Below are 17,212 nucleotides of genomic sequence, written 5' to 3'. Positions count from 1 at the left end.
GCCATCTAACATTTGATGTTTGATTAAACTCGATTGTTTCAGACTGTGGGGGTCGGGGGGGGTGAACCTGGGGTGGCCGCCCCCCAGCTGGACATGCCCCTGGTGAAATGGCCACATGGTTTACAGATGTGTAACCATTATTGAGTCTAAGTTCTCTCCACACATCAGCATCCGTGAAAATGTGCTTTTCCGGCATTTTCCATGTTGTCCGGATTAATCTACAGCGGAGTTCGCAGCCTTCTCCGGAATCGCCGAATGGATTTTCCTCAGGTTCTGTCGGACTCTGAAGAACTCCAACAGCTGGGCTTCACCCCGCGTAGCCTCATCTTCCTCCTTCTTCATCTACAACACAACAAGGAGCTCGTTTACTGCAGAGGACTTTCATGCTTACATACCTTAATAATCACCAGAAGGATCCTGGTCTTTGCATCAAGCGGCAACCAGAACAATGTTCCTCCTGTTTGCATTAGGTTGGGTGTAAATCATGACATAAAGTCTGGCTCAGTTTTTATAAAAAGCTTCTTTACCTGGAGCTGTTTCTGCTGGCGCCGGAGCAACATGTCCTCTAAAGGAGTCCTGCTCAGCCCGTCCTCTTCCCGACCGCTCGCCACCCTTTTCCTCCTCTCCAGCACCTGCTGAAGTTCAGACCTGCTGCTCAGCACCAGACCCCTTCACCAACAGAAGAGGAAGGAATTAGCGAGGATGAACGAGTCCATCCTTTAACCAGCTGTTGAGCCGCTGCTCAGAAAGCTGTGGAGAACCTTGGCATTGGCGCCAGGGCACTTTGTAGCTGATAAGACCCCTGCCCCCCATCTAGCCTGTCTGCACTGGACATCGCAGCTTGTCAGCCCCTTAGCTCGATGGTCAGACAGGAGATTAGATGTCTGGGAAGGGATGATATCAGCGCTTCCACTTTCAGATGCTGTTTGTCTCTGAGGATCAGACAGGAAGGAAAGACAACTTAATGAACCAACTCCGAAGCGATTCAACCCCGACAGCAGCGCATCATTAACTTTCCGACCTGAACTCTGCATTTCCAACGGCCTAATGTCATGATACTGTTGTCATAGCAACAAAACAAGCTGACAGATGCCTTAACATCGGCCATTTATGGACATTAATGCTGGACCAACTATAAAATGCTTCGCTTTGAGTGTCGTTGAGGCATCTCATGTATTTGTGATGTCCTGGATGAAGACCTGGTTTCCTCTGCAGGACAAGTGTGACATGAGGACGCCTCTTTAAATATTTCTCAGATGAGCGTTTTTTTTTTTGTTTTTTTTTTAAATTTTCCAGGAAAATTTGTCTGAGTCTGAGCAGCAGGGTCGCTTAAAGTCGCCTGGACTGAGTAGAAACGACGACTTTATAAACAAGAGTTCAGCTTTGTGCGGAAATCAAACCCATACCTGAGTTCCAGAAGTTCTGAAACGTCTCCACAGAGAGGTGGAAGCCATGTTTCTGTTAATAAATGTAGAAGCCACATGCACGGTCTTCTTCCATCATCCACCAGGTGGCATCGTTTCCCTCTACAGTTTCAAGGCTTAACAATTTATATATATATATATATATATATATATATATATATATATATATATATATATATATATATGTATATACGAGCTGTTGAAGATCTGTTCGTTACTGTTGGTGTTACGATGACTACATCTTCTAAATGAGCTGCCTTCGTTGACATAATGAATAGAAACCATAATCTCAGGTAGACTGAAGCTGTGAATATTCACCGCCAGGTCAGATTAAGCTGCAACAAAGGCAGTAAAGCAGTTGTGTTGCTTTCACTGACAGTGCGGTGATAGGCCAGTCCTCCTGTCAGCCGTCTTCTTACTCGGATCACCTTACATCGCTTCATGCTGCCAGTGGACTGAAAGGCTGCAGGGACATGGAGAGACGGTGTACGCTTGCAGGGAACTCACTCATGTATAGTTGATGAGAAGTGTTTCAGAGCAGGAGGGAGGAGAGAGATAACAGATGATGGACTCTTCTAGAATCTCCCTGCATGCATCTCCATCCACCAGTCCCTGAGTTCTGACCAGTTTCCCATTCCCAGCATGATACTACCACCACCATGCTTCGCTGTGGGGATGCTGATGGGTGAGGAGGTGTTGGGTTTGCATCTCATTTATTTAACAGCGGAGCATATTAATAAACATTTCTGTCAATACGTCAGATTTAGCCAGATTAGATCTAACATCTTGTTTCACTGCTGATTTAACAGTTAAGTTTTAGTCTCCCTGACTGGCGGACCTTCTTCCTTGTGGTTGGGGAGTCCTCCACTTGCCTTTTCAGGAGATTTTCCTCTAAAGAATCCGTTTTCCATAAAATCGTCACATAGGCAGCTTTCATACTCTTAAGGATTACCTTTGGTCTCCTTGTTATCCCTTTCCACCACGCTACCTGGTTTTGATAGTTGCCATAACAACCGAGGCGCCCTCAGTGTGGGCGGAGTTGCTGTAGAAAGGCAGCTCGTAAGTACCGTGAGGTCATTTGTTTGCGACAATGGAGCACAGCAACAGAGGACGTGGAGGGGATGCTTTATCTGCTGCTCCGTCTGTGGATTGTAACCAGGAAGAGGTTCCATTAACAGAAGCAGAGAAGGTGGCTGGGAACGCCATCGGGTTGCTGCCTGATGATACGACCCAAAGCGGTCATCGAAAGTTGCTCTTATGACTCATCTGACCAGTCGCGGCCTGCAAACTGTACAAGTCTCATTTTCAGCTCCACTCCGCACCTTCACAACCACAACCAAGTAGGTGGTCAAAAAATACGTCGACTCGGCGTCGGTAAGATCCAGACGGAAACACCAGGAGGAGTGTTGGGCTTAGTAGGTGCTGGTGGAACGAGGACAAGTCGGTTTGTAGATGCTGCACGAGTAAAATTCCACCTTAATATGTCAATGACCTGTTTCGTCTCATTATACGACTTCTGAAACTAACTGGTAGAAAAGGAGCTTATTTAACACTGAGTGTTGATTTTATTGACTTATCTCTTAATTTATTGCTTTTATTCAACTGTTTTTCTGAGGGTACCTCCATGCTCCCACTTTTAAGTATCCCCCTTGCTAACAGATTAAATAGATTAGGGTTTTAGTCAATCTTACTATTAGTTTTTCTAGTGGTTAAATAAACATTTTGTTTCATTAAAGATTTCTTTGCATTTACATTAAAAAAAAAACACTGAAAACCACCGAAATTGGAGGTTAAAATGCAAAACAAAGTGAATGTTCCAGGCTTGGCGAGTATTTTTTGTGCGCCACTGTGAACAGAATGAAGGACTTTGAGCTTGTTTCATTATGCAATTTTTTTAGAAAATGTAGTAAAAAAAAACATTTTATATTTTCAGAGGATTTGTTGTGTTTGTAAAGTACGCACTTCTTATGAGCCAGCAGCAGTTCTTTGTGAAGCTCGTTGTGAGTCCTGGAGGCCCGAATGGGGTTTAACTCCCCTGCAGACGTTTCAGCTTTGACTCCATTATCTGTCAGGAAAAAAAAGACAAACATGAAACTTAGGAAAGGAAAGAAGCTAAAAAGCAGCTTTTGTTTGGTACTTAACCAAAAACCATTTCAAACCATTTCAGGCCTGAATAAAGGCGACATGGTTGGGATAAAAGACTGGTGAGGAGGTGGGATGGCCGAACCTGGTGACTTGGCGTGCAGCCCCAGCTCCTGCTGCATGGTGGGTGGCTGGAAGAGGGGCAGTTAGCGCATGGTGAGGCAACGTCAGAAGACTGATTTCAGGGGAAATACTGATTTCAGAGAGCAGAGCAGACAGAGATCCAGCAGTGTGGCATCAGATTGCTAAAGCAGATATGCATAATTGATGCCATCAGTGAGTGGCAGGGCACGTAAAAGACTCGCAGTGGATTTGAGCAACAGAAAACAGTCGGAGAGGTTTTCAGTACTTCCAAACGAGCCTAAAAATGTCTCATTTTCTCACGCAGAAAGCAGCGATGTAGTCCAGGGTATACGCAGGTATACAGAGTACACACACTCATTTTTCAGTCAGCATTTAGTAAACACACCCCTAGCCCCCCTGTGATGCTGCTTTTACAGTTACAAACATCCCTACACATGTAGCGACGTCGCCCAGCAGCTCAGCTAAGGTTAGCGATGCTACACTGGTGAAGCTAGCCATCAGCTACGTTAGCTTTAGCCGGAACATAGACATAATACAGATATATGTCTATAAGCCTGTCTCCCACCAGTTTGTGTGCCAGTACTTGTTTAGTCATGTCATAACTTCCTCCCTGAAACCAAAGAACAGAAAATGTGACAATGAGGTGATATACTGATGGATTTTGGGGGTGAACTAAACAGAGTAACTTTTTCTGGAACAGCATTTTTCTGGGCTGCTTTTTTCAGTTTTTACAAAAAAAAGGCAAAAAAATTGAGAATATACCCACTTCTTAAGGGACCAGTACACTACTGGCAGAAAGCAATAACAAAGGATTATGTATGTTTAATACAGCAGAAATGTAATGCAGCAAACAGCGACGGCTAAATAAAACCAGGACTGGATGCTTCAGCAGGATTGAGGATTCAAGGTGGACGCTTTCTAAAAAATCTCTACATGTAGTCATATAAATTAGTTCATTAGTACATCGATGCTAAAAACTACAAGTATAATTGATATCAAATAAATCTGAATAAATTTATGATGATTGGTTGAGAAGCGAAAGAACCGCAGTCTCAGTCTTTGCACGTTTCGTAGACTTTCTGTCAGGCGTGTCAATGTAGTTCGCAGAACTGAACCGTAGGTCGGTCCTGTGTTTGAAGCCAACATGGTGTAAAAGAAAGATGAAAGTAAAACATCACAGTTTCTCACACAACGCAGTGGTTTAGTACAGAAGCTGAGAAATGACAGAAATTATGCATTTTGGATGCTTTAATCTCAAGATCACGAAGCGCGTCTTCATGCAATAAGAAGTTAATTTGTCCCGGGATACCCACCTGCTGTGACTTTATGATGTAAAAATTAGTTTCTCTCATGCGATTTAGTAATAAATCTTATTGTTTGATTAAATTAACGAGAAAATTAATGTGTCATTTCTTGATAACAGTTCAAAAAGAATTTTAGTTGAGCATGACCCTTCTCTGCTTCCTTAAACAAGACATTTGAAGAAATACTTTCCAACGTGGCTGCTTTTGGCTTCCATACTTTTTTTTTGTTTAATATATTAAACTAAAAATTAATCCTGTGTTCCACAGATTTTTTCTTTTCATTTGAGCAGTTTTAGTGAAAACAAATGCAACTTAGCTTCTAAGCTAACCCAGTGCTCATTTTTAAGTCCCTTTAAAACGAATAAAATAGAAAAATAAATGTACTTTAATAAATTAGTAAATGGACTAACATGCTCATGCTGCACTCTCAAACCAGCACAGTTACACACTGGCGAGTGCATCTCAGGCAACGTGGGGGGGTTGGTGTCTTGCTAAACAACACGTCAGTAGAGTCTGAGGAAGCCAACAATTCAGCTCCCCTCACAAAAAAACAGAGAAAATTCTACTTTTTTAATGTGAAGTTTTTGACACTGAAAAAAAAAATACTTCAAAATAAAAATATTAAGTAAATTCACCATTTATTATCAAAGTAATTATTGTGCAAAATTATGATTTTATTTCTAAATAATTCTAAATTTTTATCCCAATAACAAATTTCTCTTTGATTTTATTTAATTCTAAAGACATAATTAGTCTCTTAACTTTAAGGAGAAATATCCAATATGGGTGTTGTAACAACATAATTAAATTCTAAAGCTAAACTGCAAACTTCATGTAAACTGCAGTCTGCTGAAAGCTAAAGACATTAATCCTTTACTTCTTTGTACTGAATATAAACGGCGGAACAGGTTTTCTACCTACCTGCGTTGTGCTGGTCCTTCATGAGCGGCGGTCTGAACACATTAACCATCGCTTGGAGCAGAAAGACAGTGATACTACTGAGAGTCGTGTCATTTGAGAGGCCTGAAAGTGGCCCTGAGTGTTCAGCCTCTTGTATTCACAGAAACAAAGACGAAGCCCTGCAGTGCTAATCAGGGTTTTTACCTCTCTGTTGCAGGCAGTCAATGCTGGTCATGTACAAGTCTTGACCCATGAAATAATGGATTTACAGTAGAATTACTATGTAAACAGCGTGTCGCATGTAAAGGTGCAAAATATGGGAACAATTCAGATTACAGCGACATTAAAAGTAACGGCACAGAATTTATGGAATGATGTGAATAAACCACAGAAAACTGAATATTTCAGAAGTGATATATCAACATATTTGTCTACGTGCACCAAGAGTGATGCCACATCACGAACAAATCAAGCATTTAAAACAGGGCCGCTGTCCTGTGTCCCTGCTCCAACACTCCTGACTCAAATGAATCAATCATTGTGCAGAACTTCATTGGCTGTTGAATCCATTTAATGGAAACTGGGTGCGTTAAAGCAGGGACACATCAAAAACCTGCAGGACAGCGGCCACAGAGGACCCACATTGGTCTAAAACCAACCGGCAAGGTGGCAAAAACAACGATGGATTTCACGTCAACCTGCAACAATAATGTGCCGACGCTGCAAAAGAAAAAGACGCCGTAAAACAGGAGAACCTGTTTAGTCCAGGATCTGGTCTAAACAGGTTTTCGTTGAGTCCAGGATCTGGTCGAAACAGGTTCCGTTGAGTCCAGGATCTGGTCGAAACAAGTTCTGTTGAGTCCAGGATCTGGTCGAAACAGGTTCCGTTGAGTCCAGGATCTGGTCGAAACAGGTTCCGTTGAGTCCAGGATCTGGTCGAAACAGGTTCCGTTGAGTCCAGGATCTGGTCGAAACAGGTTCCGTTTAGTCCAGGATCTGGTCTAAACAGGTTTTGTTTAGTCCAGGATCTGGTCTAAACAGGTTCCGTTGAGTCCAGGATCTGGTCGAAACAGGTTTTGTTGAGTCCAGGATCTGGTCTAAACAGGTTCCGTTTAGTCCAGGATCTGGTCTAAACAGGCTTTGTTTAGTCCAGGATCTGGTCCAAACAGGTTCCGTTGAGTCCAGGATCTGGTCTAAACAGGTTTTGTTGAGTCCAGGATCTGGTCCAAACAGGTTCCGTTTAGTCCAGGATCTGGTCCAAACAGGTTCCGTTTAGTCCAGGATCTGGTCCAAACAGGTTCCGTTGAGTCCAGGATCTGGTCTAAACAGGTTTTGTTGAGTCCAGGATCTGGTCTAAACAGGTTCCGTTTAGTCCAGGATCTGGTCGAAACAGGTTTTGTTTAGTCCAGGATCTGGTCTAAACAGGTTCCGTTGAGTCCAGGATCTGGTCTAAACAGGTTCCGTTGAGTCCAGGATCTGGTCTAAACAGGTTCCGTTGAGTCCAGGATCTGGTCTAAACAGGTTTTGTTGAGTCCAGGATCTGGTCCAAACAGGTTCCGTTTAGTCCAGGATCTGGTCCAAACAGGTTCCGTTGAGTCCAGGATCTGGTCGAAACAGGTTTTGTTGAGTCCAGGATCTGGTCTAAACAGGCTTTGTTTAGTCCAGGATCTGGTCCAAACAGGTTCCGTTGAGTCCAGGATCTGGTCTAAACAGGTTCCATTTAGTCCAGGATCTGGTCTAAACAGGCTTTGTTTAGTCCAGGATCTGGTCCAAACAGGTTCCGTTGAGTCCAGGATCTGGTCTAAACAGGTTTTGTTGAGTCCAGGATCTGGTCTAAACAGGTTCCGTTTAGTCCAGGATCTGGTCTAAACAGGTTCCGTTGAGTCCAGGATCTGGTCCAAACAGGTTCCGTTGAGTCCAGGATCTGGTCCAAACAGGTTCCGTTGAGTCCAGGATCTGGTCTAAACAGGTTCCGTTGAGTCCAGGATCTGGTCCAAACAGGTTTTGTTGAGTCCAGGATCTGGTCTAAACAGGTTCTGGACCACGCAGCAGTCTGAGGATCTGCTTCAACAGCCAGCTGCTAGCTGGAAGAAGAGGAAAACACCATGAATAAAAGTGCATTTATGCTGGATGGATACAGACAGGTCGGTCTGTATAGTCTAGAATTTTAATACTGTTCCATTTTAATGCCTGTGTGAAGTAATGTATGAAATGTGCAGTTTTACAAGGACTTATGATGAGAAAGACGGAAAAAGGCTTCAGAAAGCTTGAAAAATCCTCCATAGCAAGAGGAAAACCATGAAACACAGATACCTGGCAATATATTCTGGTAAAATGTTGTCCAGCAGACGAGATCCTTCCAGAATTATGGATAAACCCCATACAATGCTAACACCTGCAAACCATTGTACTTTGTCAAAATGTAGGAAATGTCACTTTAATTTAGCAAAAAACTAATCAAATGAGCGATTTTCTCTCCATAAGAAGCAAAAGTAAAGTCATGATTCTTTACTGCTCAATTATTTATGTGTGAAACAGCTGGAAGTCAAAGCTGGTCAGATGCGTTCCTGCAGGTAAAAGTCCTGGTCAGAGTCCAAGTAGAGGTTCTGGTAGAAGTCTTGCTAGAATTCCTGGTAGAATTCCCGGTAGAAGTCTTTGTAAAAGTCCAGGTAGAGGTCCTGGTATAATTCCTGGTAGAGGTACTAGTTAAAGTCCAAGTAAAGTTTCTGGTAGAGGTGCAGGTAAAGATGCAGTTAGAATTCCTGGTAAAGATCCAGGTAGAGGTCCTGGTAAAGATCCAGGTAGCGGTCCTTTCTAGATTCAGCCAGAAAACATTTATGGTGATAAATAATTGAAGCAAATATATTTACAGTTCACTGTGTGATACGTAAAACTTATTGTAGTGCATAAGGCGTCCACCAGGGGGCAGAAGCATCAGGTTGTTTTGTTTTTTTAACCCTAAAATGAAGCAAAATGTCTGTAAAACTAAAATGGTCAAAAGTAATTTATCATAAATCAGACGTTTCCCAAACTGATTATTAAATTAAAACTTATGATTCATGTTTTTAATGAATGATTTTATTAACATTTCACTCACAATGCGCTTGCATACGTGGACAGTAGTGCTTGCAGCAGTTTCAGTAGAGCAAGCGCTTATGTGACATCAGACACATTTTAAAAGTTGCTTCTAACATTTAACAGGAAGAAATCTGTCCTGAGAAGAATTTTAATATAAAATCTGATTTACGTGACGGTGGAGACCCTGAAGAGCATATAAAAGTGACAACATGTTAATACGTACGAGGAAGGTAATTGATCAATGCATCGAGTTAAAAAAACAAACCCAAAAGTGTCAATACAAATGCAAAACACTGATGAAGTAGACATCTGCAAAACACACTTTAGAAACTTTTTAGGAATGAAAACGGTTTGATAATTGATCACCTCTTATTGATCGCTGGCTCCTGAATCCAACATCGTATCGTTATCCTGCTTTTCGATAGTCTTGAGCTCAAACTTATAATTTACAGCCTTATTATGTACATCTTTAAAACATGATAAAACATGACGCTGTGCTTGTCTTATGATGTTTACAGACCATTCTCAGGGACGTCACGTTGTCACGCCGTCATGTTGGGGGGGTAAAAAGCTAGCTGCCGTTGCTTTAGCTGATCACCATTTCCCAACACGCTAGCTAACGTCACACCTTCCCAACCAGTTCAGACGGCTTGTTGGTGATCAAGACCTGCAGCACGATTTACCAAAATCTTGCTTTACAAACCTCTAAAAACTGCATCTAATGGCGATTTAGCTAGCAGGTTTAGCTTCCCAACACATTTATAATGAGCGGGAAGTTTGACAGCAGCAGAATTAAAAGCTTCCAAGTGAACGTCTGGTGGAAGGATGGGAATCGAACCTCCAGCTGTGGGAAGTCCCCCCAAAGTGTTTCCTCTTTGTGTGAAAGGCAGGTTAAGTAAACAGTAGATGCAGAAAACGCTAACGTGTCATCGTTACTGAGAAAACTCCTATCTTAAGACTGTTTGACACCTCAAAGAACAAAAGTTAATTTTCATAAATGCTGAAACTGTCGTCTCCACGTCTGCATTTACAACTCGGATTGGTCAAATATCCAACTAACGTCATCGCAGACAGATTAACAAAAAAATCTGAAGTTTCTCAGTGAAATTTGTTGCTAAACGCCAACAAAGTTCTCACTGAAAGCCGATTTAAGATCAACGCAGAACATGGACCGTTTCCTCAGCCTCCTGCATGGTTATCCGTTGTCAACAGGCTTCGCTAGCCGTCACTTGACGCAGAAAATGGAGGAATACCACCAGAAGCCACCAGGCCACTGTGGAGTTGTCCAGCTGCCACACCAGCAGATCGAGGAACAAACCAGAGAAGAAGAAACTGCCAGACTAAAGTCCTCCAACGAGTTAAAAACAGCAGAAACAGTGGTTTTCTTCTTCTGGTGTTTTTGCTTTATAGCGGTGCATCGCTACCAACTGCAACACGCAAGTCACGTGATCTGTGACGAAAGCTGAGAATGGTCTGCATGATGCATATACGATGTTTAGCACACAAAATCAACAAGTCTTTCACTTTTCACACAGTTTATCACTCAGCTGCTCCTAAATCTGGACAGCAGATTAAAACAAAATATAGTATTTTCACTACAGTGCTATGACGTTATCAAAGTCTATTAAAAATCTGTTATATTTTATATTTCCTCATATACAAATAAGCTGTTTAATATGTTCCCTTATTTAAAGTAAAAAATAGGAAATAAGTGGTTGTTCCCTTTTAAAAACATGACTTCTCTTTCGTACGTTTTCAGAGCTGCAGACGGACTTTATGACACATTCAACCCCTCGCAGGTTGGGGTTCGGTCTTCTCAAAGGACACTTTGAAATGCAGATTAGAGGATTTAAGAGGGATCCACCTTCCTCACATCTTATCCTATTTGTTTGAACACCACACGTATGCATGAAAATATTAGTATTTTCAGTCAAGATTACATGAATAACTCATCTGATTGTCCATCAAGCCGTCATCAGGTTTAATTTCTAACAATTAAAACTGACCTGATTAGTCGCGGTTTAAAAATAAACAAAAAAACAACATGTGAATAACCAAGTCGGTGCAAACTGAGCAAATTTCTTGGCTAAATCGTGTTTCTGTACCTGATTGAAATACAAAACCAGCTCCAGTGTGAGCTGGATTTGTAACTACCAGAAACACTACGGTTCATTGTGTCGTTTAGGTTCGAGGATTTGATCAGTCTGTGAGGAAGAAGAAGAGTTACTCTTCTTCTTCTGGCATTAACACAGAGATAAACATGAAAGGACGAACCGCGTGGTGAGCTAAGTAATACTGATTTAATATTAAAGCTTGAAATTTGCAAGAATAATTCATACGAAGGAGAAAAAAGTGAAGCGGTGGAAAATTTTCTGTAAAAATCAGGGACAGTTGGCACGTCCAGGTCGCTAAAGCTAGCAGCTAAATGACTCAGGCTTAGATGGGATTTGGACCAGAGACCAAAATATGTTGGACTTAAATCTGGAGCGAACAGGTCGATAAGATCGACAGCTTTTGTAGAGCACACGGAGTGAAGACAGAAGAGGCTACTTGAAGGCCGACTGCAGCTCTTTGAAAGCTGCTCGTCTTTGTTTCTGCTCCTCGGCTTGCTTCTTCTTGGCTTCCTGCTCCTGACGGATCTCCGCCTCAAACCGGTTGGACTCGCTGATGGCCTGGACCTGTCCGACATGAAAGCACAGCTGGTTAGGTGAGGACACGTCAGCTGGACTGGACTAGAGCTGGTTCCAGCCAGCATGTCTGCGTTGATGAACAGGAAAATCTCGTCCCGCCCGCTTTGCTTTCGACAGTCCTGTGAAGGCGCCTGGACAAAAACAGGTTCGTCTAACTCTTCAAAGGTTTTTACATCTCATTTCTGTGTTAAACTTGTTAAACTTGGTAACTTTGTCTCAGACCAGATGGTTGAGACCTGCGGGGTTCCCCAAGGATCAATCCTGGGACCCCTTTTGTTTCATCTATACATGTCAAGGTCAGCGGCCTGCAGCCTTTACAATCCAAAACGTCTTCTTTTGCCTAACTAAATACAACTCATTTACAGCAACTAATGTCACACAACTTCATGAAAAAGGTAACTTATACATTTGGAGAATTTCTACAAAATTTCTTGTCAAGTCGGAAGGACTTTTATTTCTATGATTAGGTTTTAAAATTAATGAAAATAATAAAACAGGGATGTGGATACATATAAAAAGAAAAAAGCTACACTACAATTTCCAATCAAACAAGAAAAATAGATTAAAAAAAAAAAAAGTTACTTCAAAATTATGTAGATTTATAATTTTGTTGTGATTTTTGCTATTTGTTGCCACTTTTTTTATTTTTATTTTTGTACCCGCAAGAAACTGGTGAAGGACGAACTGTTTTCACTGCTGCACCACTAAACCTGCAGCAGGAAGCTGTTGGAGGGGGACCGTTTTTACTGCTGCACCACTAAACCTGCAGCAGGAAGCTGTTGGAGGGGGACCGTTTTTACTGCTGCACCACTAAACCTGCAGCAGGAAGCTGTTGGAGGGGGACCGTTTTTACTGCTGCACCACTAAACCTGCAGCAGGAAGCTGTTGGAGGGGGACCGTTTTCACTGCTGCACCACTAAACCTGCAGCAGAAAGCTGTTGGAGGGGGACCGTTTTCACTGCTGCACCACTAAACCTGCAGCAGGGAGCAGTATGAGGGGGACCATTTTCACTGCCGCACCACTAATCCTGCAGCAGTAAGTTTGGGATCAACTCACTTTAGCCTCGAAGAAGGTCTTGGCTCCTTTGACTCCTTCCGTGGAGACGTCTATTTCAGAGAGACGTGCCAGGACGCTGAGGCCGCTGTCCTCTGCCAGATCTCCAGCCGCCGCCTTCCTGAAGATCAGCAGGAACTGTGGAGGACAGGAAACAGGTGACACCTGGTCGCAGAGAGAGAAACGACTTCCCGTCACTCGTCTTCCCACCTCTCTGAAGCTGAGCTTGTTGTCCAGGTCCTCGTCCACCTCCTTGATCATGTTTTTCAGGCCGATGTGTGTCTGCGGCGCTCCAAGCTTCTCCATCATCAGCTTCAGCTCCATCAGGTCGATGTAGTTGTCTCTTCCAGTGTCGTACCTTCAAAACATCAGAGAAAAAGTTTGGAACGATCCGATCCGAGCAGCTCTGAGACCCCAGACGGCTGCTTTGTCTCCTGGATGTGTCCACCGGGTTGTGTTGGAGGGAAACATCTGGAGAGTTTTAATGCAGAAAGCAGCAAAAATGTTTCACATAAAAATCAATGTATGCAAATTAAAAGCACTCACAGCAAACTTTATGACACTGCAACCTAAAAAACACCTGATTCCTTTCTTTTTCACAGTTTTAATTCAAAACAAACGCATATGAACAAATTCCACAACTACCAGGACTAAACCAGCAGCAACTGGTCCAGCTGCAAGAGGAAGGAAATGTCTGAGCAGATGCATGAGTGACAGCTGGACACGTCCATCGCCATGCATGCAGACATGTTTGCAGCTGCTCAGACATGTTTGCAGCTCGTCACACACATGCAATTGCTTAAGATTGTTACCATGTAGATCACCGGCGTGTCAAGAACCTGCCAACAGAGAAGCTTATCAACACGTATGAACAAAACAGAGAGAGCAAACTGGGAGTGAAAGCAGGAAAATAATCAAAACAGAAAATAAATGAACATGCAGTCGCTGCATGTACGGAGAACTGGGAGCTTAAACCAGTTCAACCAGGACTAAAACAGGAAATAACCCGAACAAAAACCATAAAGATAAGTAAATAAATTCACCATAATGGAAGGGAAGGTGAACTAAAGATGTCTGGCTGCTCTAAATATCAGAATTATTCAACATAACTTCAAGCTTCAGTGTTTTTTTTAAACTTTTTCTCCAGAAATTTTAAGATTTAGAGGAAAAATAAAAAGGAAATTACAGGAAAAAATTGTAGCAGCAAAAGTAGTTAAAAGGTACTTTACTTTTATTCTAGTTTTTATATTACAGATTTGATTTATTTTTTACTGAGCGGTGATTAATTATAAACTGTGAACCCTTTCTTGCTGGTTTCTTTTTTTTTTGTTCAGCAGTTCAGGCAGCTGCTGTTGCAAAAATGTGACATAAATAAACTTAAAACGGTAAAATATACAACTAAAATGTTCATTTAAAGCTAAATAAGATGCTTTGTCTTAATTTCAACGTCTTCCTGCTATTATCTACCTGCTATCCTCACTGCAGCACCTCCACCTCAGCTGCATCCCAAACGTCTTCTTGGCTTTATTCCAGCCATAGAGGATCATTATGTTCCTGCTTTTCTCATCACTTGTTGATCTTTTGCTGCTCCTGATTGGACGTTACCGTCAGTTTAAGCTCTCTGATTGGTGGAAAGTCTGACAGGAAGTGTCTTCATCATCATGTCCAGGTGGAAATAGAGGTCTCTTAGCAACATGGTAGTGATGGTGATGAAGATATGATAAATAATGGTGGATTTACCATCTAGAGTGTCTGAATAAACACTACATGTTGTGTCTGGACTGTAAACCTCCTGGACAGATAGAAACGCTGGAAAACCTCTGTTGACCAGCTGGAGGACCACATCACAAGGTTACACTGAGAAGCTGATGACAATATGAGAGCTGAGGCTCTCATATTGTGCAGCATGTTTCCAGGTAAAACTTTGCATTTTCCAGCAAGACGATGCTGAATCCTGTTACTGGGACTGAACTTCCATGAATAATGAAGTCTAAAACACACAATACTTTAGGAATAACTAGAATAAAAAAAAAACAAAACTGTTTGGAGCCGGAAGAGTCGACTCTTTTAGGTGAACCGAGTGATGAAAGAACCGAATCGTGGGAAAGAGTTGAAGTTCCCACCATTCATTTTAACGGAGCAGCAGGAAAACAGGCTGAATTTACATTAAGAAACACGGACATGTTCCTCTTATTCTCCTGTAGCTCGTTGTTTAGTTGGATTTAGCATCAACAATCTTATTTTTATTTCCTGTAAATCTGACCATGAAACAGACCCGGACCAACCCGGATCCTCGGCTTTTCTTCTCCTTATTTGGTTTAAAGCCAGGAGAAGAAAGGAACCACTGTTTCCTACTTCCGTATCCCCCTTCTCCTTTTAGTGAAATTAAACCAAAATGACCGCATGTAAAACTGCATAAAACCGCTTCTTTCTTACATTTTAAACATCTTCTCCATGTCTTTGATCTGTTTTCTGGAAAACTCTTTAAACTCCGTGTACGGGTTGAAGACTTTAAGGCTGGGCTGGACGTGCTCGCCCTGCCCGTCGTTCAGCTCCCCGCGGCGAACCAGCAGCGCTCCCAGCTCCGCGTCAGCGCTCGCCGCGGCCGGCTTGTCCTCCGCGTCGCCCTGCGGTTCCCGGTCCAACGCAACCGGCTCCTCCGCGCCCTCCTCGATCTGCAGCCGGCGGCTTAGCTTGGACGACAGCTCGTCTGTGGCCATTTTCACACGGAGGGCTGATAATCACAACGTAACGTCAGAGATCCGACCGACCAGTACGGACACTTCCAAGTCCAGTTTGGGAAAAACATCCCAGTTTCACCTACCTGTTGCTCTATTTTAGTGTCCAGACGGCGGAGGTTCACCTCACAGATCCTTCCGCCTGTTGGAGTAAGCTGGTCAGCTTCTTCTTCTTCTTCTTCTTCTGTTTCTTCTTCTTCTTCTCTTCCTACACAAACCTCCACCACACCTTTTAAAATGGCAGACGTGACCACGTGTAGATGTCAAGTCTTTTTTTATTTTTATTTTTTATGCTTTATTTCAACTCACAATATGTCTTACAGTTCACAGTTAATGACATTGCAACAATTTACAAAACAAAACAATAAAAACAAAACAATAAAATAAAAACCAAAATGATAAAAACAAAATTTAGGAGCCAAATATATATATATATATATATATACATATATATATATATATATATATATATATATATATATATATATATATATATATATATATATATATACATAAATTCTGTGCATCAGTACCAGGTGATGTGAGGTGCTCAAGGTCATTACTATCACAATGTAGTGGCTCTTCTGACTGACCTACAGTCACAGCAAGTGAGGTGCTGTACAGGTCACTACTATCTGAAACAGTCCCATCCTCAACTCCGACCTGGTCTGGGGATTGCATGAGCCAATTTACAGTGCGTGACTGAGCATCCACTTGATCATCCACCATGGAACATCGATCGCCCCCGCATGGCACGGCTGACTGTGACCCACCAGGATCTGCTCCAAAGCCAGTTGGCTCAGGGAACGACAGAAAGTAGACAGGCAACAGCATATTTCTGTGCACAACCTTTTCCCGCCCTGCAGCAGCAGCTCGGATCCTGTACACATTTATTTCTGGTTTCACAGACACCACGTCATAAGGTGTTGAGTCCCATCGGTCTGAAATCTTTCTCTTGCCTTTCTCACCACGATTAGCAAGCAACACTCTATCGCCCACCATCAATGGCGACCCCTTGACTTTGCGATTGTAGATTTCAGCATGGCGATTTTGCTCACGACTGGCGTGCCGCCAAGCAATTTCCGCAGCCTCAGAAAGATCCCTCCGCAGATGGCTTGCAAACTCATGATGGCTGACAATGCTGTCATTCTCCAGGACATGATGGAACATGATGTCAATGGGTAAGCGTGGCGTCCGCCCAAACATCAAGTAGAATGGTGCAAAGCCTGTTGTTTCATGCACTGTGCAGTTGTAACAGAAAGTCAACTGCTGGAGCATCTGCGGCCACTTATACTTGAACTTAGGAGGGAGAGTTCTTATCCTGCCACCAAGAGTTCTGTTGAATCTTTCTGCAATTCCATTTCCCATGGGGTGATATGGGGTCGTGTGGGATTTTTGCACCCCTGCCATCTCAAGAAGGTCTTTGATAAGCTTGCTCTCGAAATTAGCCCCCTGATCGGAATGGATACGTCTTGGGAACCCATAGATGCAGAAAAACTTGTCCCATAAGCAGCGGGCAACTTGCTTTGCAGATTGGTTTCTACAAGGAAAAGCAAGGGCTAGTTTAGAGAAATGGTCTGTTACCACTAGGACATCAGTGGACTTTCCATCACCAGACTCTGCTGTCCAAAAATCAATGCAGACCAGCTCCATAGGAGCTGAGGTGCGAATGTTTTCAAGGGGGGCTCTTGCATCTGGTTCAGGTGTTTTACCCACGATGCATCTCTGGCAGTGCTTTACATGTGCCACAATGTCTTTTCACATGCCTGTCCAAAAGAATCTCTCGCTGGCCAGGGAG

General features: G+C 42.7%; 2 protein-coding genes across 2 annotated transcripts; both read right to left on the bottom strand.

The window, feature by feature from the left end:
* Positions 1 to 213: 213 nt before the first annotated feature.
* Positions 214 to 5,924, bottom strand: LOC306754583 (actin-associated protein FAM107A; the record flags this gene model as incomplete). Its single annotated transcript, XM_079238601.1, has 4 exons — positions 214 to 342; positions 528 to 669; positions 3,387 to 3,489; positions 5,876 to 5,924. The coding sequence occupies 4 exons, from the start codon at positions 5,922 to 5,924 to the stop codon at positions 214 to 216; spliced, it is 423 nt and encodes a 140-aa protein (XP_079094727.1).
* A 2,913-nt stretch (positions 5,925 to 8,837) lies between these two features.
* Positions 8,838 to 15,638, bottom strand: efhd2 (EF-hand domain family, member D2). The gene is made up of 5 exons (XM_079239834.1): positions 15,501 to 15,638; positions 15,113 to 15,410; positions 12,887 to 13,034; positions 12,680 to 12,814; positions 8,838 to 11,610 (listed from the first exon to the last, which is right to left on the bottom strand). Exons 2-5 carry the CDS (start codon positions 15,394 to 15,396, stop codon positions 11,479 to 11,481), a joined length of 699 nt encoding a protein of 232 aa, XP_079095960.1. The 5' UTR covers positions 15,397 to 15,410; positions 15,501 to 15,638; the 3' UTR covers positions 8,838 to 11,478.
* Between the last annotated feature and the right edge of the window lie 1,574 nt (positions 15,639 to 17,212).

Source organism: Telmatherina bonti (genome assembly GCF_933228915.1).
Source record: "Telmatherina bonti genome assembly, chromosome: 4".
NCBI classification, from domain to species: Eukaryota; Metazoa; Chordata; class Actinopteri; order Atheriniformes; family Telmatherinidae; genus Telmatherina; species Telmatherina bonti.
Note: the sequence above shows the minus strand (reverse complement) of the source record. Positions and strands in the feature narration are given on the sequence as shown.